Here is a 23,933-nt window from a genome sequence, read left to right on the forward strand (position 1 = left end):
TAAACTTAGGATGTTGATGGCCTTAGCTGACAGCATCAGGGAAAGTAACCCAGAAATAAAAGTTGAATTGGATAAGGCAGTAGAAGAGGCTTAAGTTGACTAGCACACATGCCTGTGAAATGTATAAAGCATGTCCCCCAAATCCATAGACAAATCCAAAAGGAAAGTTAGCCAACTTACCTTATATGTAGATAAACAGTAGTCCCACCTGGTGGTATTTAGGGAAGTTGGGTAGATAGGTGTTTGGTTGTTATGTTTGGCTGTTTAGAGTTTTGTTAAGTAGTTTGGGGATTTCCAAACATTTCTTGGAGAGTGTTGACCAAACCACACATTAGAAATTGAAGAAATGACGATGTTTCGGTCCGTCCTGGACCATTATCAAGTCGATAGTGGAGAGACTAAAACTTTCTCCAAAACATCCTTGGAGAGCTGCTGTGTATTTTTTAACTGAGTTCTAATGACAGTTGAACTGAGTGGTTTGTTGATCTTTGTCCTTGTCATCTTCTCCTTGTCCTCAGACGGAATTTGGAACGATATTGGTTCCTGGTTGGGATAAAGCCATTGGAGATTTGGCCCTTGAGTATCAGTGCCATAAGCTCAGGTACCACTGAGTGAGCCAGCTTAGAAAGAGAACATTACAGTTTAACAGCATATATTTCATAGTGTTGCTTCAAGACTCTTGAAATTCTTGAATGACAATGAATGCATGTTCAGTTTGCTAATACTTTTTCTGTCACAGGTCACCATGTTGAACTTATCGGCACTACAAAGATTCCACCCAGCCAGGTACCACTCCTTCTTTATAATGGAGAGGTAAGGAGGACTGTCTGCCAATCTTTTTTTTTTTTCTGAGGGAAGCCCCTTGAGTCTCCCTGAAGCTATTATCACTGATTCAATGTAATACTACTAGGTGTCATCTGTCGCAGAGTTCTTATTAGCCTACTGCGAACCATGAGCCAGAACCTGGCCTCCTCAGAGGAGCAGGGAGTGGTGGCAATATGAACATCTTACATTGAAACTGAATCATGTCTGCCACCATCGGGGAAGCCCTCTATAAAGTCAGCAAAACTTGCATGGTTTGAACGAGACTGCAGCCTCAAAAAATGCCAAAAGAACTCCCCTAACAACAAAAATAACAAATTTTGTGAAACTAGCGCGAGCTAGTTTGCCACACCTTCCTCCCTCGTTAGGGGGAAGTAGAGAGGCGGACCAGATCATTCAGCTAACTCCATCCTCAGATTTTGCTGATGGTGCCTGGTCGCTGTCCTAGACACTCTGGCTACAGTCTCCTGGTTTTCAAGTGGTGTTTTGCTTTTGAGGCTGTTCTTATACATGTTTGTGTAGCATGAGCCAGCAGTGTAGTGTGCTTGGAGCTACATGTGCTTAGGGTTCTCTTCCCTGTGTGCTGCTCCTTAAGTGCTATCTTTGCACAGTCAGTGTTATCTTCCCTGGGGTGTTTGGGACACACTTTCCATAGGGGGTCTCCTCACTTAGGGTGGTCCTCACCCTTCAAGTAAGCTGGTGGTCTTTGACTGTCTGTCTTCCCTCAGGTTAGGAGTGTTTTTGCTTGGTGGGTGCACTTAGGTTTGCATGTCCAGTTACTCAGCTAACACATAGGTGCACCGACATTTCTTCCTGGTTGCTCGTTCTCCGCAGTTTGGTCTTGGGTGTTTTGAGAATTTGTTGTTTTAATTTGTCACTGCCCTTTTTAGGGTTGGGAGTTCTTCTTTTTTGCCTTATTAGGCTTGTCCTAGGGCTATGTGTGGTTGAATCATCCCCTTGTTGCCTCCTTGGCTTTTCTGTTGGCTTCGAGTAGCCATGGTTGCCTGTTTCATTCAGGGGTTACTGGTGTAGCATTCAAAGTGCCTGGGCTTCCTGCAGGGCTCATTCACCCTGCAGTCCCTAGAAAAGCCCCACATGCTCAATTATACTATGGATATCTCTTTTGAGCCTGCTCTCACTTTATACAAATTTGATGGTTGTTCGTGCCACCTGGTGATGTTCATATCTTCTGCCTCTGCCATGCTGCCTGTTGGTGACATAAATAAATAATTTAATATATAAATGTCACTGCTCCCTATACCTCTGTGGTTCTAGCCAGGTTCTAGTTATGGGTCCCTGGTAAGCCATGAAACTCCATAACTGATGGGACTTTGTAGTATGGCACACTATCGGAGGTAATAACTTCAGGGAAGTACCATGGATCACCCAGAAATTGGTGTTTCATTACATTCAATGCTGTTTGTTATTTTATCTGGCTGTCTTGCAATTTCTGTTGAGCCAGTTTCAGTATAAATTTTTGTTTCTTTATCATATACTGTATCTCAAAATTTGGCATACATTTCATTTACAGTACTTCCCGGCCTAACAACATATCTTTCTAATCATATTCATTAAAAAACTTGCTAAGTTCACCATAGTTTCTCTTGAAATGAAGTTTTTCAACTGTTCTGTGAAGCTAGTGAGTATCTGTACTATGTTTGTGATATAACTGTTGTCAGTCATTCTGTGCATAACTGAATGTTGTCATGTTGCTCCCTAGCCCATTTATGACCTTGTGAGAACCACTTGAAAAGTTTCTATTGGCACAAGTGCCATTACTGTGTCATCCTGCCTAACTGCATAATTCTGTTTTATGGGAATAACAGATCTTACCTTATGAGATATTAAATAAGACTGCTCAGAAATTATAGTAGAATCTCTATAGCATTTACCATATCACAGCATAAAAGAAATTGAATTTTTGATTTCATATAAACTTAAATTGTAAGAAGAAATAATAATAATACTTTGTGTTTTTGCAGATAACCCTTCAAACTGCCTCTGGTAAAACTGCTCCACTTATTCTTTCCTCCCATGAAATGGAAGCCAACATTCACGACTACTCACATGAACAACGAAGATTAGCACTAAAAAAATGTATAGCTCTCAGAAGGTAAGCGATACTGAACAGTTTTTGTATGTGGTGACAAGTAGTGTGCAGCCAGGCATTACTTTTTTAATAGTTTGCCCTAATGTACTTTCCTGTTAACACTTGTCCTGTTAATTTGATTAAAAGCATTTTAGAACCTGAAACTAAACAGTGTATACAATTAAAACACTATGCTGAGAATGGAATGAATGATAAAAACTGTTAGTTACAAAAAACACTTAGATGTAAATACACTCCCAACTGCTGTTCTCTTCTAACACCTAAATTAACTCTGCATACAACAGACATCATGAGACCCTAAATCACTGATACGTAGTAATTGCTGGGCATCTATGGAAGACAGAGTATTTCATTGCCTCTGTATGAGATACATTGTTATAAACCCATGGAACTGCCTACTTGCTGAAGCTGTAAATGCCAAAACTGTTAAGTTTTAAAATCTACCTGGAAAAAATCATAAAGGCAAAGCCGCCGGTTTCCTGTCCTCGTCGAGGCCACTTGAGTAGTGTCCCTCGGGTAAATCAGATGAATATTACACCTATAAATAAGGCTTTGAGTCAATAGGTTAGACTCCACTGTGTCAGAAACAAGAGATTCATGAACCTGTAGTACTATTAATTCCACTGCTACCAGGAACATCCTGAGCTAAAAGATGAGGGTGCTCTGGAACCAAATACCACAAAAAAGAAAACGGTTTGCTTCAGGCCAAATGGGGCATTTACCACATAGTCATTGCAACAGCAAAAGAATACTTATGGGAAATAGAAAGTGTTCTCAGTCAGCCTTGGCTTAACAGGAACACCACACAGCTGAAAGCTTAAAACCACCCTACCACCAGCTGGAGCTTGGATGCTCATCACAACAGGGTCAGTCAGGGTAGAGAAAGGGAGGGCCAGCTTGGCACTCCAGACCCTGAGAAGGCAACAACTGCAATATTTTCCAATTGATCAAAATACCTAAGTAGGCCAATTGGAAAAGATCCCCCCCCCCAAAAAAAAAAAATTTTAGTTAGATTCAAGACACCTCCAAAAGTCCACTATTTATTTATTAAAACAACCATATTTTAACATTAATATTTAGTGATCACTTTCCAACCACAATTTTAGCACATAATGAAGTCTAGACTGCTTGGAAGGTGCAAGTGTGCATAAATATACAGCAAACCAGAAAGGTTAAAAGCACAAGAATATATGATATGTGGTAGCCAGAGTTACTGCTGAGAATGTTGTTAAACAGAAGGTGTACGAGTAGTCTCCATGTTAATACAAGTTAAACAGTTCCCATCCCATGTAACTCCAAAATTCACCTATTGTTTTCGATGCTTGGCCTCAATCAAGCTTGAATGTAATAAAATATCCCTTTCTTGATGGTCCCATAGTTGCTTCCATGAACTTAGACATGACCTGCAGAGCCTTGCACTTAATATCAGGCTTCTGAGGATTATGCAGAACTAGATTCTGGTGTGCTCAATGAGGTGAAGTGGGGCATAAGGAGCAGAGGCTGACTTAAACATGCAAGAAAACTGTTCAGATGGTCCAGGTGAGGCAAAACAACTCTACTTTAAATAAAATAAGGAAAACAAAGTAAGCAATTGTTGGCAAAAGGTGATCCCCTCCTTACCCCTGCTCACCCAGCTGCTACTAGATGGTAGCTCAGGTAAGCTATGTTTATTCACCGCCTTCCTCACTCGCAAGCCAGCAATATGAAAACCCCAAATCTCACAGGAAAAGGAGAAAAAAGCGAGAATGGGAAGCTACTGAAGAAAGGCCCAGAATGAGGCATTTCCTAGCATTCATTGCTTGATTTCTAGGTTGACTGTATCAGTAGCTCCCTGTACTTGCTTACAGTGACCCTCTGAGAGAAGGCTTTCCTGAAAAAGAACAGAAGATTAGAATAACAGACAAAGACAGGCAGGAGTTAAAAAGTTTTCTAGGAAGCCTCCAAAGGATACCTGATCAACCAGGCTGTGACTCGTACGTCAGGCTGCGAGCAGCCACGTCCAACAGCCTGGTTGATCAGTCCGGCAACCAGGAGGCCTGGTCGACGACCGGGCCGCGGGGACGCTAAGCCCCGGAAGCACCTCAAGGTAACCTCAAGGTAAGGAAGCACCCCTTTTGGCTATCTGAACCCATCTTGCTCAGATAGCCCCCCATCTATTAGATCACATCAGTTGTGGAGATCACTTCAAGAAACCAGAAACCCCTGGTCAAAGACCTGGCCATGGGCTGTTGATCCCTAGAAGCTACACAAGGTAGGTAGGTAGCCACTTTAGCCTACCGGGAAGCAGAGCCAGAACCTGGCCAACTGACTGAGGAAACAGGTGACACTCTGCCACCTCATTTTGGAAGGCACCCTGAAAGTTGGCAAATAAATACAGACCACTGCTGGGTTCAAGAGAGAGACTGAAGTCTCACAACCTGCCAAATGAACTCTCCAAACAATGTAATCAATTTAAAATCTTGCAAAACAATCATGAGCTTATTCACCCTATTCCTCTCCCTTGTTTGGGGAAGGATGAGGGGGCCGGGGCTCACACTGTCCAATGACTTGAGCATTCAGTTTCTACTGATGCAGCTCGTGCTACACATTTCCAGTAGGGTCCCTGAGTCATCAATAAGCTGTGGTTGGGCCTAGTGCCTTTCAGCAAAGTGGCTCATTGGACTTCTTGTGTGTTTATGATTTGTACACTGTTGGTGTAGTGGATTGTGGGCATCTTACAGCTGTGTCCAAGGGCATTTGCTGTCAGCAGCCCTCGTGGTGGAAGACTTTCAGGCTCGCTCACATTTAGTTTTGGTTATGTGGTTTCTGGCATTTGGGGAACTCCACTCTGGCTCCGTGAGGACGTTGGGTCACTCGACTCTGGGTCTGTCAACTGGCTATGTCGGCCCAGTACTTGGATTCAGCTTGGGCCCTGACCCTCTTTTTTTTACACCTCCCATTTTCTTTGCCTCTTCTCTTTCCAGAGGATGTAGTAGGTCAGTTTTTTGTCTTCAGTTGCCGCATCTTGTCAACTGATTTCGGATTTGCTTTATTTTCGTGGTTTTCAGTCTTCCTACTGGAGTAGGTCGTGTAGGGCTTCGGCGTCACCTGCTGTTGGTTGAGGTAGGCCCTCGGTGGTGTCGAATTCTGGGTCATATGCTCCTCTTGTGGCCAGTTAGTCCTTTGCCAGTCGGTGCTATGCTCACACTTTGTGTAAGACTTCTGCTTCTCATGGTTCACACCAACCCTTTTGCAGTTTGCCCCTTTGATTGGGCAGTGGGGGCCATCTAGCGCAATTTGGCAGCCCCTGGTCCTACAGTTTGTTGGCTTTTGGGTCGTTTTGAGTGGCCTTCAGTGGAGTTGATTGGTCCCTCCCACTTTCTAAGGGCTCTGGGCATTTGGGGCAGGCCTTCTTTCCCTTGATAGTATCGGGTCATTTTGGGGTGGGTTGCTTATGATCAGGTTAAAATTACCACATCTGTTCGGTGGGTGTCAAATACTGTTACCTCTTATCGTGTGGTGCTGGCAAAGCCACTCTTGCTTGCATTTGATGGCAAGACATCCTTTGCACCATTTACTAAGCTTTCTCATGCATTCTTGAGTCTGTTGTTTGTACTGCATTCTTGCTTTTCTTTCATCTTCTAGGTTTATGGTGTAATAAGGTTAACACTACTCATAAGGGGCATAACTGTTCGGCTTCTTATGCTGTTCAAGAGAGAACTCGACAAACACCTCCAAAGAATATCTGATCAACCAGGCTGTGATTCATACGTCAGGCTGTGAGCAGCTGTGTCCAACAGCCTGACCTACTGGAAGGCCTCGTTGGAGACCGGGCCATTAATCCTCAGAACCTCCACATGGTAGCCACAAGGTAGGTAGGCTCCCTGATTTCCCCCTCTCTTCCAGGTTGTTGATTGTGGGTGTTTTGTGTGCATCTGCTCCAGAACTAACTGCTTCAAGCCAGTGGACAGCATGAGACCCAGAGCCTCCTCCTTACCCAAGCGAGTGGGAGGGGTGGGGCAAACGAATGCACACTTACCTCGAGAGAATTTTGATCGTTGTTTACATTGTTGCAGGAGTTCATTTGGTGGACTGTGAAGCTTGTCTCTTTTGAACCCAGCAGTGGTCTGTATTGGTTTGATGACTTTCTGGGTGCCTTCCCTGGTTAGGTGAAAGGAGTGTCGCTTGCTTCTTGTACCTGTGAGGGAAGGGGTCAGGTTCTAGCTTCTAGTTCCAGCTCTAGGAAGCTTCTAGCTTCCCCAGTAGGCCAAATTGAACTCCATAGTCGTTTTGATTTATTTGGGGCCACCTCGGCAAGATAGCTTTAGGGAGCCACCATGGCTCACCCTGAAATTAGCAGTTCATTATATTCAGTGTTGGTTTTATTGGTGGTGATCTCATTTTTGTATCGCAGAATGGATTTTCACAAATGTAATAATTTCTAAATTTTTTCTTGACATCTTATTTCATTACAATAATGAATTTTTAATATATAACATTTACCTAATTATCACTTGAATAATGATTTGTGTGTCCTTTTCTTAACAGGTTCAAAGATGCCAGTGCTATCTGTCAAGTACTTAATAGTAAGCAGGATTGGGAATTCCTGGGAAAAGCTTGTATGTGGTGTATGAACCTTGAATTAGGTTAGTGGTATAAAGTATCTTCCCTTTGTAAAAGATGCTCTTTGCTTTCATTTTTTAATTTAATGTGTTATATCTGGGGGGAGCTCCTTATGGCTCCCTGAAGCTACTGTCACTGATAGTGTACCATCTATTAAGTCACATCAGCTGAGGAGTTGTATAGGCCTACCGAGGCCCCGCATGAGAACCTGGTCCCCTCACAGAGGTGCCGGGAGCAGTGGCATTTATGTATTTGTTATGCCACTGAGAAAACAACCAGAAAGTCATTGAGACAAAATGACCACTGCCGTCTTGAATAGACTGCAGCCTCTAAAGTCACTGAAAGAACTCTCCTTGACTATGTAAACAAATGATCAAAATGTCTCCAAACTAGAACAAACTGAATAAAAAAGGACAAGCTCATTCGCTTCACAATCCACATTCATTTGGGGGTAAAGGAAAAGGGGAAGGGGAAGGGGGAGATAGCTCACAGTCAGCCAGCTACACCACCCTCAGTTCTGTGATGATGTTAGTATATACCTGGTCACTTGTCTGCCGCTCAAGCTCCAGTGTCTTGCTGCTTCAGCTAATAGGTGGTCTTTGTACAGGTTGGCATTTCTGTACATTGTAAAGTGCAGCAAGAACCTGGATTTGAAAGAGCACTTGGAGCTGCACGTGTACAGGGTTATCCTCGCTGTGTGCTTCCTAGTGCTACTCTTGGGCTTCAGGGTTCTCTTCCCTAGGGTGTTTGGGGATTGCTCCCTTGGGGGTCCTTCTCAGTTATGGTGGTCCTTGTCCAGGGTGAGTCAGGTTTATTGCTATTTTCTTTCCGTTACACAGATTGAGCGTGACATTGGCTGGCATGGGGTGCACTGGCTATTCACATACCAGTATAACGCATATGTAACGCACTAGGGTCAGCCTTCACAGCCATATGTACAACTGCTGTGCTGGCTTACTATGTTGTCTTTCTATAGTATATTAGTCATATGACTATGTAGATTTGCATGATCACCTTCACCTTAGGTTCAGGCATAGCGTGCCAGTGCCAGGGTATCCTGCTTGATACATTCCTTTGGGTCCTGAAAAGACCCCCCTGCAGATTTGGTTGATACCATGGATTTTTCCCCTGAACCTGCTCTCACTTGTACGAGTTTGAGGGTTGTGAGAGAGATAGCTTCTGGGAACCATTCAGAAAGTTGTTTCGTTTCTTTGTTTTTTTAGTGCCGCCTTTGAACCAAACTCCAACTTCCACTGAATAATGCAAAATCTCAAGAGTAAAAATTTTGAAAAAATTAAGTGGCTATAAATGACTTTACTTAAATATCCAAATTTTATCATTGCCCCTCCGAAATTTAGCTTTTTCTTTGACTAGTCCAAATTTTGGAAGGGGTCCATTATATAAAATAATCTGATATATGTTGGCCTGCATTTGTTCCAAAGTGTAGCTTTCTGATTTTTTGCCTGTATTGTTGTTATTATTATTTGTATATTGGTGACATATGATACTGTATTCTTTATTGACCTTAAGTACATGGACACACAGGTATGCGTGTGTACCGTCAGCTGGGAGATGTGGGAATGGTGTGGTCCTTACAAAACTTAGTAGATCATGAGGATCCGCTGCTGCTTGGTGGCCACTTGGCAATGTACCTCAGTGATTTCAATTTGGCTCAGGTAAGGTATAGAATTTGACTTTTTATGGTACCATTGATTGCATCTGTGAACCATTCCAATGTGAAAAGTGAGAATTTTTTCCCATGTGGGCTATAGCTCAACATAATTTTGTCACTGACAATGAATGTTGCACCAAATCAAAGCAATGAGACTGTGTCATCTAACTAATTGTATCGTGGATAAGTCACAAAATTTCCATGATTGAAATTAAATCACTGTTAAACCTTCTCATTCTCATCTGTTTGCATAAAGTCTTAAATTGATGCAAGTCACTCATTTGTTAAGTGCTGGTATTTATGGGTGCCTACATAGTCATTTTCTGGGGAAGCCCCCTTCCCTGGTGTCTCCCTGAAGACATCTTGCTTAGATTGCTCCAGGTTAATGGGCCACACCAGTTGTGGAAGTTCTGTTTGGCCTACAAGGGACCCAATCCAGAACCTGGCTCTCACAGAGGCACAGGGAGCAAGTGACAATTTGCCACCCCACTGGGAAAGCATCCAGAAGGGCTGCAAAGCTTTACAGACAACAAGAGGGCTCACAGAAAATAAGCTTTGAAACTGCCAAATAACTCTTCAAACGATTTGCACTGAACTCAAACTACAAACTTTCATTCACTCAAACTAGCTTGAAAATATTTTCTTAACTCGTCCAGGACTCCTGGACGAGTTAAGAGTGACAAGCCTTAGAACAAGATATGGGAAATCAACACAGATTGATCTTCCATTGCTAATTAGGTTTTGTTAGTTGTACTATAAAGTATGGCTTCCAATCTTGTGCCCTTACAACAGTCTAAGGATGGCCAGTACTTCGCTTGAAGCCGGGGGAAGCCCATAACTTGCAGACTGGAGTATTACTGATAGAATACTGTACACCATAACATCAGCAACTGAAATGACTTTGGTAGCCAGCTGTCACTGTTAAACTGTTAAACAGTTAAACTGTAAACAAACCACTCCTGGACCAGGAGTGGTTTCAGTTGGCTGGCCAGTTGTTTATATTTGCTCTCATGATGTTGTGAAATTTGCACCTTTTCCAGCTTTCCTTGTCCTTTTGTCCATAGCAAATATATGGCCTTGAGGATTCTGAACATAATAATATACTCATCAAGTTATTAACATTTTCATTACGTACTGTATAGGAAGAAAAAATTATAAAATAATTATTTAAGTATAGTATATAAACAGTACCATAAGTATTTTACCTATCATACAAGCATGACTTGAATAACTTGGAATTCCTAACCATCAGGACTTGTACCTGAGATCTAGTATGCCAGTTGCTGCTCTAGAAATGCGACGAGATTTGCTACACTGGGACCAGGCACTTCACCTTGCTAAGAAGTTGGCTCCTGACCAGATACCTTACATATCAAGGGAATATGCTCAGCAACTGGAATTCACGTACGTTGCTACTGATAATGTCTGGTATTTTGTAAGGTGATGAATATTTAAATTTATTTATTATGTTATAGGGGGCCTAGTGCTGGTAGAAGGCCTTAAGTAGCTTCCTGTAGAGTGCTTCCTGTAGAGTGTTTTCAAGACATTTGTTCACTCTGGTGAACAAATGTCTTGAAAAGTGCACCAGGCCTCTGAAATCTATACTAACCTATTGGGAATCGGGGCCAGAATCTGATGCTCTATATGGCGTGAGAGTAGCTTAACGCTTGGAGAATGACCCAAAATTGAGAAACCACACTAGGAGGATAGACCAAACAAACAACCGTTTGTGTTTGCATTGTCCATCTCTCTGTTCTTTCCCCGCATACTACAATAATCATTCACAGGTCATTGTGCTGTGCATTTTTCATTGGTGGGCATATCTTTGGGAATGTCATGAATTTGCTGAGCTTGGCTTGAGGTTGGGTTGATGACTCTTGAGAATAGCAGAACCAATGGAAGATAGGGGCTTACTTTCTTTGTTTGCCTCCTTTGTATTTTGGGATAGTCAAAGTTTTCTACTTTTCAAGGTTTCGAGGTTTCTCTGGTTGTCATTTTGTTCTCCCTGTTAAGGCTCAGGGTTTTGTGTGGACTGTAGGATCTCTCCTTCATCCTTCCTCCTCTGCAGCATGAAAGGTCAGGGTGCATTAGGGTTGCCATTTGACCCTTTTTGGAGCACCTGATCCTGATGCTCTGTACAAGTTTGCTTTATTTTTTTCCCCATTCTAGTACAAAATGGATACCTCCATTGCTTCCTCACATGTTCATTGTCTTTTCTGGCTCCTTGCTCATTGCCTGGTTTCCATTATCTTCTTTAGATGTGGATTGGCTGGATTCAGTCAGTATCAGCTGATCAGTACCAATTCAACCATCAAAGACACTCATCTGCACAGAGCTGCTAAACACCATAAATGATATGGTGGAAGTGCTGGTACTGAGCATAGAAATTCTAAATGTGGTGATTGTCCTTGTATATAAATCACCAGATGCAATGATCTCTCTCTTTTTTTTCCATCTATCGTCATCCTCACAATTATTTTCTTAGGTTGAATTTCACCACTGACTTTCTGGTGTAATATATAATAATTACTTTTATGTTCAGAAACTATAAAAGGCTCAAAAACAATGAAATTTTTCACAAAGAATTAAAGCGCTGCAGTCACCTCGGTATGATGCTGGTAAACTGAGGCGCGCCTTGCTGCGACGCCACTTACTCTGTGGACCCGTATGTGTATAAACAAACTCCGAACACCGAGGTCAACAACGAGTACCGAATCAAATTTTTCTAAGAAATTGAGCTCGAGTACCGAAAAATTCGAAAACGTGGGCATTCAAAAACAAAGGTTTTACTGTAGATTCAAAGCATCATATGACTAGAGTACCGGAGGATCTGATGCCATTAATGTAGCTCTCATCCTGTAACTACACTTGGATAATTACCACAAAGTAATTCATGATTCTCAGGTCTTTGCTGTACCATTTCCTATGGTGTGTGTACCTAGCTGTCATATGTTTCAACTTGCCCTCCTTTCTGGTGGCTTTTCCTGGTTAGTGATTCTCAATCCCCGGCTCTTTGCATCTCATAGACCAGGCCAGGTTCTCAGTAGGCTTATATATGACTTGTTTAGTGTAGATTGCATTGGGTGAGGCGTGCCAGGTAGCAAACACCAAGGAGCCACAGGAGCCAGGAAAAAGAGCCATTTTATTAGTCAACCCTGGAGTTTTGGTCTTGGTAATTACAATATTGGAACCCATGTCCAACAGGACTACGGCCCTTTATACCATTGATTCAGCTAAAACTCTTGTTTACAGGAATACATTCCCAGCATTAAATGAAGTTTTACATGTATTCATTGTTTCAAGGTGCAGATTTTGGAGGTCCATTGTATAAAAAAAATGGTGAATGGCAAAATCTTAGATCTCTTAATTTCTTTGTAGTTAAACCCATTAGTACAGTAATTAATATAATGAAGAAATATGACTTATTTGATACTTATATATAGATACTGTAAATGGAAAAGTCAAAATATTTTAATAAAAGTTTTGTGTGAAATATTTACTTCCTCAGAGGAGACTACCCTGGTGCCCTTACCCACTATGAACGTGGAGTGGTCAACACTGGAGGGTCTGAGGAACATAATGCAGCATGTAAAGCTGGTATTGCTCGTACAGCCATTCGCTGTGGTGACATCAGGCGAGGTGTTAACATAGCTGCAGAGATGAACAACCGCATGCTCAAAAGGGAATGTGCAGAGATATTAGAGAACAAAAAGGTGAGGGCATAGTGATAAATGGTAGCCATAGTTATATATATACATGTATACAGTATATATTAGTATATTTTGGTAGCAGTCTTTCTTGTAAACTTATGTTTTTGAATATGATCGAAAGGGTAAGATTAATGATTCTAACACGAATCTTCTCTGTTTATGTTTTTCTTTTATATATATAGATAGTGATAAGCCATAGTATAAATAGTGTACAGTATATGCAATACAATATAATTATATTATCACTAATATTCAGACCAGATTTTTGAGAATAGCGATGGTCATACATTTTATTATATAAATTTATCACTATTAAATAATATTGCTGCAAAAAAAGCAGAGAAAAAACAATCAGAGACAGTGAAATAATTAAGTAATATCATCTTTGTGGCAACTCTCACTCCACAGTTTGACTGGATCAGACCGACCCAGACATGTACTCTTCAAGTGCCTGTAGCTTGCCAGACTTCCTTGCCCTATCACGGCCAAAATATGTTGCATACTATTTTTTCTGTGTTCAGGGAACGCCTTTTAACAATATTAGAAGGAAAACTTTTTTGTTTTCTTGCGCAGTTGGCTGTTGTCAGCTATTAATAGCGCTGCAGCACAGGGGTTAAAATGAGGAAACTTTGAGCTGTGAGCACATATGAACACTATGAATTTGTACAGACTTTAAAGTAAAAAATTGAATACAGTATTGAAACTTTTACAATCATGTTCTGTACTTGTTAATTCTGAGCTGAATTTATTTGGATATTTACAAATTATTGCCCAATTCCATGATCCATATCCAAAGTCACTATTGAAACTTACTGTAGCGTACTGTACTACTGAATGTGATAGCTTAGTTTAATTGTAGATGGTTTCTTGTAATGTCAAGACTTTATAACATTCATGTCATGTCTCTGTTTTTGCATCTATAAGTTAGAAAAACCTTCTATCTCATCTTTAACAGCAATATGCAGAGGCTGCTGTGCTGTATGAGAGTGGCAACTTCCATGAGAAAGCTGCAGCTCTCTACATTCGCCTTAAGAACTGGAATAAAGTTGGACAGCTCTTAGTTAATATAAATTCTCCAAAAATGCATCTTCAGGTTAGTGGTTAATTCTAAAGGTGGCTATTTTGGCCTCTATATTTCTGAAGGAGATGAACAGTGGATTCCTAAACCTGTCTTGCTGAGGTGTGAATCAGTAGGTGAGAGCCATCAGTCATTAGACTCCTTTATGGCATACTATAGACTACACCCAGAACCTGGCTCCATCACAGAGGCACAGGGAGCAAAGTTACGATCGCCCTCACTGAGAAAACATTCATAAAGTAAGCGAAGCAATAAAGACAAGTTTAAAGTTAAAAGAAAATGAAAGAACAGGAAACAGCCAAAGAACTTGCTATATGATTCACTCATACCTTCCTACTTGCAACTGGCCACCAACAGGTGGAAGCGACACCAGGAACTCTCAGCCTCTGCACCATTTTTGCCTCAGTCCTGTCATTGTCATTCATTTCAGACCTCCCCAAGTCATCAGCTGTAATAAGTCCACTTCTTTTTAAGATAAGTTAAGGCCATCCTTTAAGGGCCATTTGCTTGCATGTTGTTCCTGACTTTGGTATTTGCTTCACAAGCATGTTTTTCAAGCTTTCCATATTGCTTGGACTTTGTCTTTTCTTTGCTACGAGCTGCATGTGCTTAGGGTAGGCCTTTCCTAAGCACTTTTTTAACGTTGCTTCTGTTCTGACAGCTATTTTTCTGGTTAGTTCTGGAGTTCAACCTTTAGAGGCTGTACTACTGTGTAGGGTCCCTCATTTTGGGTAGATAAAGTCATTTGACTCCTCTGAGGCCCTGTATTAGGGGGCATTCAGGGTTTCTTGTTGTGGGAAGTGCTGTGATTCTCATGCTTGTCCGTCTATTCGATATGCTGCTGACACACTTCATAGCCATGTTTATCCAGATGCTGAGGTTGATGTTAGTTCTTTCGGCACTCATCCCAAATGCCTTAGTGTCCTGCTTGGTCTTTACCTGTAGGCCATGTCAATTCCCATGGGTCTTTGGTGTGTGTTGTTATGGTTCAACCTGTCAAGCCTGCATTTGTTGCTTGCAAGTTTGAGGGTTGTATATCAGTTTTGCTACAAACCAATGGTCAGTTTTACTGTCTATTTCTGCTGTTAGTTGGATGGGTATTATCCATCTACTCAGTGTCCTTTGACATTTGGGATTGCTGGTTCACTATTTCGGTCAAGCCTATGTAATGTGGTTTCTATTTTTGTTTTTGTTTTTATTGCGATGAGGTTCAACAGGCAACCACTGCTTTGAGTTTGTTTATCCAATTTTGTGCACAGTGTGGTTCTCATTTGGTTGTCCTGGAGACAGCACTGTTTCATTTTGGAGATTTTAGGGTTGGAATAACTGATATTTCTGCTGGGGCTCTTTTTGACTCCTGGGGCCAGATTCACGAAAGTACTTACGCAAGCACTTACGAACCTGTACATCTTTTCTCAATCTTTGGCGGCTTTGTTTACAATTATTAAACAAGTAATTAGCTCCGAAGCACCAGGATGCTGTTTATAACAACAACAACAGTTGATTGGGAAGTTTTCATGCTTGTAAACTGTTGAATAAATGTAACCAAAGCCGTCAAAGATTGAGGAAAGATGTACACGTTCGTAAGTACTTGCATAACTGCTTCGTGAATCTGGCCCCAAATTAACTAGGAACAAATAAACCAAGCCCTCACATATGCTAGAAAAGGACAGTTTGATAATGCAAACTTAAACCAGTGCCTTGAGAAAATAGGCACAGTAGTACTAGAAATATGGGCACGTCACATACTACTAAGCAGAAAGAGGAAAAGATGCAAACTGGAACGAGAACAGTGTTCCCTTAATTGGTGATGAAAACATTGCAGAACATCTTGAACACCCAACACTATTGCAAGAATGACTAAAGAAGGCTGCATAGAGAAATAAAAATGATTGACCTAAGGTTGCAAGAATCATTTAAAACCCAGGAGAGGCAGAGCAAAAGACCATTAGCAAAATAGAGAGGACTCCAAAATACTTTTTTCCTATGAAAAATTTAAAACAAAAACTACATCCTGCATTGGCCCCTTGCACAAAAGTGATGGAACTTCACAGACGACAGTAAAAACATGAGTGAAATACTGAGGTTGCAGTACAATTCTGTTTTCGATAAACCCCTGAACACATTGCAGATCAATGACCCAAACAAATTCTTTATGAATGTGACACCACCATAGAACCATATATCAGATGTTACCCTAACTCCACTCAACTTTGAAGTAGCCATAGATAGCATATGCATGCACTCTGCACCAGGCCCAAACTCATGGAATTCTATATTCATCAAGAATTGCAACAAAAACTATCACAGGCCTTAAACACTGTTTGAAGACGGAGCTTAGATACTGATGTTATTCCTGACATTCTTGAAACAGCAGAAATCAAGCCACTTCACAAAGAAGGTAGTAAAGCTGATGCAAAACATTATAGAACAATAGCTCTGACATCACACATCATAAAAATGTTTGAAAGATTGCTAAGAAGTATGGTCACAAAACACACGGAATCAGTGTCTACATAACCCTGAGCAACATGGGTTCAGAAGTGCTAGACACCACCATGACATGGCCTTAGATGCCATGAAAGACAAACAAAATGCTGATGTAATATACACATTTTGCAAAGGTCTTCGACAAATGTGACCATGGTGTTATTACAGACGAAATATGCACTAAAGAAATTACTGGCAAAGTAGGGAGATGGATCTTTAACTTCCTAACAAACAGAACTCCGAGTTTAATAGTCAACAGAGTAAAATCTGAATCATCTACCGTGAAAAGCTCAGTTCCCCAAGGCAGAGTGCTTGCTCCGATACCTTTCTTCATCCTCATATCAGACATAGAAAGGGATACAAACTATAGAACTGTATCATCTTTTGCAGATGACGCTTGAATTTTCATGAAAGTCTTGATTAACATCTCCAATCTAATTTTAATCAAGTCTTTCAATTGGGCTGCAGAAAAATGAGCATTTCATTACATTCAGCATTGGTTTTTGTCTGTTAATACCTTTATAATTAAATATATGAACTTAAGTACAGTACTTTACTGAAAAATAATTATTTTATTGGTACAGTACTTGTATGTTTTGTAAATCATTTAGCAAAAAATGTTAAAAGAAAGTATTTGGTGTTCATATTTCTTTATACCAAATAAAGTTATGTAGAGTTAAGCAGCCCACTGTACAGTATCATCTACAAGAGTTGAATTTTGGAAATCTGTTTCGTCTTATTTTTCAGTATGCAAAGGCTAAGGAAGCTGATGGTCAGTATCGAGAGGCAGCTACTTACTACGAGTCAGCAAGGGACTATGAATCTGTGATACGTCTTCTTTTACATAACCTCCATTCCCCAGAAGAGGCTGTCAGGATTGTTCGTGAGACCAAAAGTGTAGAAGGAGCAAAAATGGTTGCCAAGTAAGAATCTTATAGTGACTGGGAACACTTTGAGTAAGCTCTGAAATGCTTATACTCTACAGTACTTTTCAAGAGTATATTGGTATTAAATAAAATTCTAATTTATTTGATAAACTGTACAATATTTAAAATGCAGTAACTGAGAAGTAACTAATTCACAGAGCACAGTAACTGTGCTCTGTGAATTATTTTTGATCACTGTCTATTACTCCATGAGAAGACTGCTGTGTTATAGAACGGTTTCAGGAACAATCGGGTAGAATGTCATTTAAACACTGATACCACAGGATATCTTCAAAGGTCCCTACAGAGTCATGTAAGATGCCAGGGAAACACTGAAGAAATGTTCATTCCAACTCAAATTCATTGTCAGAGGTACATTCATAAAGATTTAAATGCTAGCAAAACCTCTCTTGGTATCACAAATGAACATCAATGTAAGGGCACGTGCTTGTAAGCTGTACCCTAGAGTACAGACTATGAAACTCGTCCTTACTTTCTTATAAGTAACTAGCATTACCCGGCCACGCGTTGCTGTGGCTCAGCATCGCATGTGCATTGCTGAACCACAGCAACCTTTCCTGTCCCCCAGTCCTCCCCCACCATTCTCCCCTCAGCCGTCTCCTCGGCCTCCCAACCATTCCCCACTCCACCGTCCCCTCGTCCTCCCCACCATTCCCCACTCCACCATCTCCTCTTCCTTCCCACCATGCCCCACTCCCCTGTCCCTTTGTCCTCCCCACCATTCTCCGTTCCCCCATCCCCTCATCCCCACCATCCCAAACTCCCCCGTCCCCTCATCCTTCCCCACCATTACCCCCTCCCTTGTCCCCTCATCCTCCCCACCATCTGTCACATCCGTCCCCTCGTCATCCTCACCATTCCCCACTCCCTCGTCCGATGCCTTCCCAAATGGTCTGATGTTCCCATCACAAAATTGGGAACATGAAGTGAGCTGATGTTCCCATCACTGAAATATACGAAAAACAGTTAAAATATGAAATGAAAATATGAAAAAATACAAAATAAATTACTGTATACTCACGAAATGAACAGTATGGTAAACAACACAGCTCAATTCCAATGCAATTCACACAAAATAATTAAATAAAAATGAAAATAAATCAAAATCTATGAAAATTCAATTTATCAATGCAATTAGAAACATTGAAATGGAATTGTAACATATTTAGTATAGCATGTGTGTTGCTCTTACATGCAACAGATGCCACTGTTTTTTCAAGAAAGGCATAGTTTTACCTGTCACAGGTTTGGCATCTATACTTATACTTACGAAATGAACAGTATGGTAAACAACACACCTCAATTCCAACACATTGTCACACAAAATAATTAGTTAAAAAATCAAATAAATCAAAGTCTATGAAAATAAAATTTATGAATGCAATTGAAATGGAATTTGTGACATATTTAGAATAGTGTGCATGTTGGTATTATGTGCAACAGATGGCACTATGTTTCAAAAATGCATGTTTTTACCTGTCACAGGGGTGGCATCTATATACTGTAGTAGTTATATAAAAAGACGCGCCTATTCGAATGCAACGTTGTCAAAATTTCAAAGCAATTGGTAAAGAGGTTTCGAAGATTTCCCTCACGTGAAAAACATAGCTTTTCAGAAAAAGCATGTTTTTTTACCGTCACAGACGTGACATCTATATAGTACAGGTATGTATATAAAAACCTGGCCGGATGCGAATGAAACAGTGTGTGAAAATTTCAAAGCAATCGGTGAAGAAATTTCGGAGATTAGCGGTTATGCACAAACGCACATTTCCATTTTTATTTATATAGATATAAGAAAATATATGTTCAATATAAAATGAAACAGAATTCAAGTATTCTTAGTCATAGTTTGACAATAATCACACTTTGGGCTAAATTTCACACATGGGTTTATTGGGTTACTGAAAGTTTAATTTGCAAGGATATACCTGGAATATACCATTAACTTTGAGGATTACTTAGATTGAGTGTGATAATTTTACAACACGGGTAAACATTCAGATTACTTTGAATACGGATCCCACACAAATCTGGACTCAAGGTCGTTATTTCACTCTACACTCTCTTTACAATATAAGGGTTCAGTTCAGTATTAGTTAAGCAATACTATGACTTTACTTTTAAACACTACTAATAGGTGGTCAAGATTGGTGGAGCACAGAATGTGTTCAGCAACACTTGCACAGGGATGAACAAACCAAATTAATATTCAACATGACCCCAAATACAGGAATACACACATACACTTAGATATAACAGGCCTAAACCTAAACTAATTGAACCTATGCACTGTTAAATATAACACAATCTGCACTTGAGCACTATGCACTTATTGTAAAAGGTAGGAGACCACCCGAGCACCACACTGATGTTGACCGATCTCTCCTGTCTCCGGAGCCTGAGAGAACGAGCTGCCAACCTGTTTTTCTGTATAACTACCCAGGTATACAACTGTTCATACAAACTCGTATCCCCAAATTGTTCATTTATGTGTCTTATAGAGTTCCAGACTGGCTTTCAACATTTAACATTGCTGTTTCTATATATTTTCAGTCACTGAGTGTCTTTTGATGAGAACATTCAAAACAAAAAATACCTCATTAATGATGGTAATTCTTAAAGCACTTGTGTTAGTTCGTATGGAATATTGCTCAGCGTTTACATACCCATTCTTGGCAGGCAAGATATCAGAGGTAAACAATATCCAGAGAACCTTTATACCCACATAGAATCAATACTGTAATTAAACTACTGGAATTTAAACTACATGGTCCTTCTCTAGGTTTGCTGAAGTAGCCTCTCCAATTTCTTAAGCCCTCCTTCATTTTTCTTCTGCAGCTCCTCTGTTCAGTTCCCTGTTGTTTGGTGGCATTTGTGGTTCTGGCACCAGTAATACTCTGCAGGGACAGAAAAGATGCCTCTGGCACTGGTGCTGAATGTCAACACTTCCCTGACTGAGCATGATCGATCATTGGGACTTGTAGGGTCTTGTTTTAATGAGTCACCAAGTGTCCTGCTCATAAGGCAGCTATTCATAAATAGTAGTGTAAACTCAAAGCCTAGTTTTGTGTAATAAATGATGGTGTTATTAATAAAGGTTGTCTTTATCTTCAAGGGAAATTATAAGTGAACATGCATTATGTGAAATTTCTGGCCAGTTGTATTCGAGAGGGAAATTTATGTTGATCACAATGCAGATAATTTTGCTCTGACTTACAGGTTCTTCCAGAAGTTAAATGACTACAATTCAGCTATTCAGTTCCTTGTTCTCTCCAAATGTATGGATGAAGCATTTCAACTGGCACGAACACATGGAAAAATGGAATTGTACGCTGAAATTCTTGGTTCTGATGCTACTCCAGAAGACTATAAAAGTGTTGCATTGCACTTTGAAAATGAGCGAAATCACTTCCTTTCTGGAAAATTCTATTACTTGGCTGGTATTTATCCTAAAGTAAGTAATATTTATATCATTCTATCTACTGTATCTAGTATCTTCATGCTCCACAATGCTATCCTTCCGTGTTTCTTTTTTTTTGGGGGGGGGGACCCCTTGTAGCTCCGTGAAACTATCTCGCTGAAATGGCCCCTAACTACAGATCACATCAGCTGTAAAGATGGGTTCAGCCTACTGGGGAAAAGAGCTAGAACTCTTGGGCTTTCTGACAGAGGTGCAGGAAGCAGGTGACACTCCTCCACTTCATAAGGGAAGGCACCCAGAATGTCAGTGAACCAATACATACCACTGCTGGCTTCAAAAGAGATAGAAGCCTCACAATCCACCAAATGAACTCCCCCAACAATGTAAACAAACGGTCAACAGGTATCAATCGGGTCGAAAATTTAGCTAAGCGGACGCTAAGCCCCAAAATCTTCTCAAGATAACCAGGCCCTGGAAATACCCAACAGGTTAGGTTGGTGTTTGGATATTTCCTCTGCCTTCTCACGTAGCTCTGTTCCCTGATTGTGAGGGGCTCGCAGTGGATGCCTTTCAGCTGGACTGGTCAAGGTGGGGATTTCTGTACTTCTTTGTCTCGGTTCAGTTGTTGCTTTGGGCTCTGGCCAGGTTGGTGTCTTACCAGGGGAGAGTGAATCTTTTTGGCTTCTTGGTGGCCAGCTTAGCCTTGGTTTAAGGCGCTGCTTACTCTGTGCCCCAACCTAGGCATTTTTCCGTGGCTCTGCCTCTGTTAGAAGGTTGGCCCAGTGATGTACTTTATTGGTTCAACCTTCTCATCTGCTTTTCGTGTCTGGTATTTTTGCTGCATATATATCACCATCTTTATGGTGAGCAGATGACTTCTTTGATGGTGTCCTACTTGCATTCCTCTTCTCAGCGACAATATGAGGTTTCGTGGTGCTCCTTTTGTTACTTTTCCCTTTTGTTGCCTTTCTTCGATTTCTGTTTGTATGATGCTTTTCTTCTCTTTCTTGACTTTTTCTTGATCAGTATATCATTTCGAGTACTGTTGCCCTGTATTGTATGGCACTGACGGAGCCACTGCAGGTTGCGTTTGGGGTTAGTACTATCTCGGCTCCATTTTGAAAGCTGTCTCGCACATTGTTTCGCCTCTAGCCTGGTCATGTGCCACCTGAGCCTGGCACATGAGCAGGTGTTCTTGTGTTTCTTTTCCCCTCTTACAGTGCCCCTTTGTTCTGTGATTGTTTCTCTTAAGTCTTTGTGGTTTCTCTCTTACTTCCTGCTGAAGGGCTGGAGAGTTTCATGCTCTCCTCCGGAGGTGGGTTTTTTGCTCTTTTGGCCCCGGTGGGCATTTTGTTTGCCTGCTCCTCCTTGTCTGGTGAAGAACTAGTTGGTTGGCTCTCAGAGCTGTCCTTTGGTCATTAATGCTTGGTGTTCAGCCAGGAGTGCATCATGTGCTGTGTCTGGTGGTGGCTCTCTGCTGTTACCTTTGAGCCATCAAACCTACATCACTGGATGTCTTACTGGTTTATTTTCTTTCCTTGGCCCCCCCATTTCCAAGGCTTGTCTACCTCAGTTGGGTGTCTTGTCTTCATCTTGAATCCTGTGGTGCTTCTTTCTCCTCCCTGGGAAAGTTATGTTTTCCTTCTGTGTGGGTAGTTACCTTCAGGGAGCCATAAGGGACTTTCCCCAGAAAACCAGTGTTGAATGTAATGAAATTTCTGGATGAACTCCGGTGGCTCCCTGATCCTTTCCCTCTCTTCCATATTGTTCAATGGATGCCTACATCTCTCCTAGAACTGAGGGCTGAGATGTTGGCTGATAGTAAGCTACCTCCCCCTTCCCCAAATGAGTGGGGGAGGTTAGGAAAATAAGCTCACTCTAGTTCTCAGAGAATTTGATAATTTGTTTTCATAGTTGGGAGGTTCAGTGAGTGGGCCAGATTCTGACACTGGTTCAACCCTCACCAGTTCTATAAGGTAGGCCTTGATAAGTTCTATAGGTAGGCCTATAGAACTCCACAGCTGATGTGACCTAGTAGATGGTATCATATTAGTATATAGTAGCTTCAGGGAGCAACCAGGGCTTGCCTAGAAATTATTCAAAATATTAAAATTCAAAGACCTGGGTAAATACTGGTTTGGAAACAGGGTCGTTGATTTGTGTAACAGATTACTGGGTAATATAATAGACGCAGGATTACTTGATAGTTTCAGTCATAGGTTAGGCATAAATATGAAGGAATTTGTGTGGATATACTGTGTGTGTTTGTGTGTGTATTATTTATATTATAATATATTATATTATATGAGTTGTCACATATGGGCCAATAGACCTTCTACAGTTGCAGTTTCATTAATTCTTTTGTTTGACGAGTTTACTAGCTACCAAATTCACACAGCTTCACTGGGCCACTACAGCTAAACCATAATAAGTAGAGACTTTTTATACAGATTTTTGTACTTCCTGATTGATAATTAACAATTGTAAGTAAAATTAATTTGTTCTGAATTTTTTGTTCTTGTGCATGTCAGACAATGCATCTACTTAGCTAGCACAGTTAGGGGTTTAAAGGGGCTAATATGCAGTGTTTTGAATAATATCAATTCAAATCCTGTTTTACATTTCATGTAATAGTCTAGTGAACATAAATTAAGTGTATAATCAATTACAGGCAGTCAAACATTTAATACGAGCTTCACAAGGCTCAGGGGCTGAGGATTTGGAGAGCATACAGTTGGCAATTGATGTTGTTGCAGCAGCAAATGATGACGGTCTGACTCGGCAGCTAATTGACTTCTTGATGGGTGAACTTGATGGCATTCCAAAAGTAAGTTGATATTAATTTTTAAGTATCGAGTCTTTTTCACGTCGGGTAAATCAGTGGTTCTGATCCTTTTTGAGCCGAGAATCCACTACAGTTGATTTTAGTAACTCAGGGCTCGCCTAACATTTTGTTGGAATCAGTGTTTTTATTTAGCTTAATAAACATACTGCACTCAATCAAAATTTATTAACTATTGCTAAAAAACAAGCATTCATTAAGTTAAAAATACCAGTGTCAAATGAGACCATTATATT

At 40.8% G+C, this 23,933-nt stretch overlaps 1 protein-coding gene across 3 annotated transcripts in view; it reads left to right on the forward strand.

Annotated features, from left to right (window-relative positions):
- Oseg6 (intraflagellar transport protein Oseg6) overlaps positions 1 to 23,933 on the forward strand; it is a 69,505-nt gene that overhangs the window by 31,783 nt on the left and 13,789 nt on the right. For all 3 annotated transcript variants that reach the window (XM_069328305.1, XM_045746278.2, XM_069328306.1), the window contains exons 14-23: positions 740 to 813; positions 2,805 to 2,935; positions 7,460 to 7,557; positions 9,080 to 9,210; positions 10,459 to 10,610; positions 12,715 to 12,919; positions 13,872 to 14,009; positions 17,232 to 17,407; positions 20,654 to 20,888; positions 23,527 to 23,682. In XM_069328305.1, coding sequence (XP_069184406.1) covers positions 740 to 813; positions 2,805 to 2,935; positions 7,460 to 7,557; positions 9,080 to 9,210; positions 10,459 to 10,610; positions 12,715 to 12,919; positions 13,872 to 14,009; positions 17,232 to 17,407; positions 20,654 to 20,888; positions 23,527 to 23,682 — 1,496 coding nt within the window. The remainder of the gene's footprint in view (positions 1 to 739; positions 814 to 2,804; positions 2,936 to 7,459; positions 7,558 to 9,079; positions 9,211 to 10,458; positions 10,611 to 12,714; positions 12,920 to 13,871; positions 14,010 to 17,231; positions 17,408 to 20,653; positions 20,889 to 23,526; positions 23,683 to 23,933) is intronic.

The sequence above is a fragment of the Procambarus clarkii genome, chromosome 21, assembly GCF_040958095.1.
Source record: "Procambarus clarkii isolate CNS0578487 chromosome 21, FALCON_Pclarkii_2.0, whole genome shotgun sequence".
In the NCBI taxonomy this organism is placed as follows: Eukaryota; Metazoa; Arthropoda; class Malacostraca; order Decapoda; family Cambaridae; genus Procambarus; species Procambarus clarkii.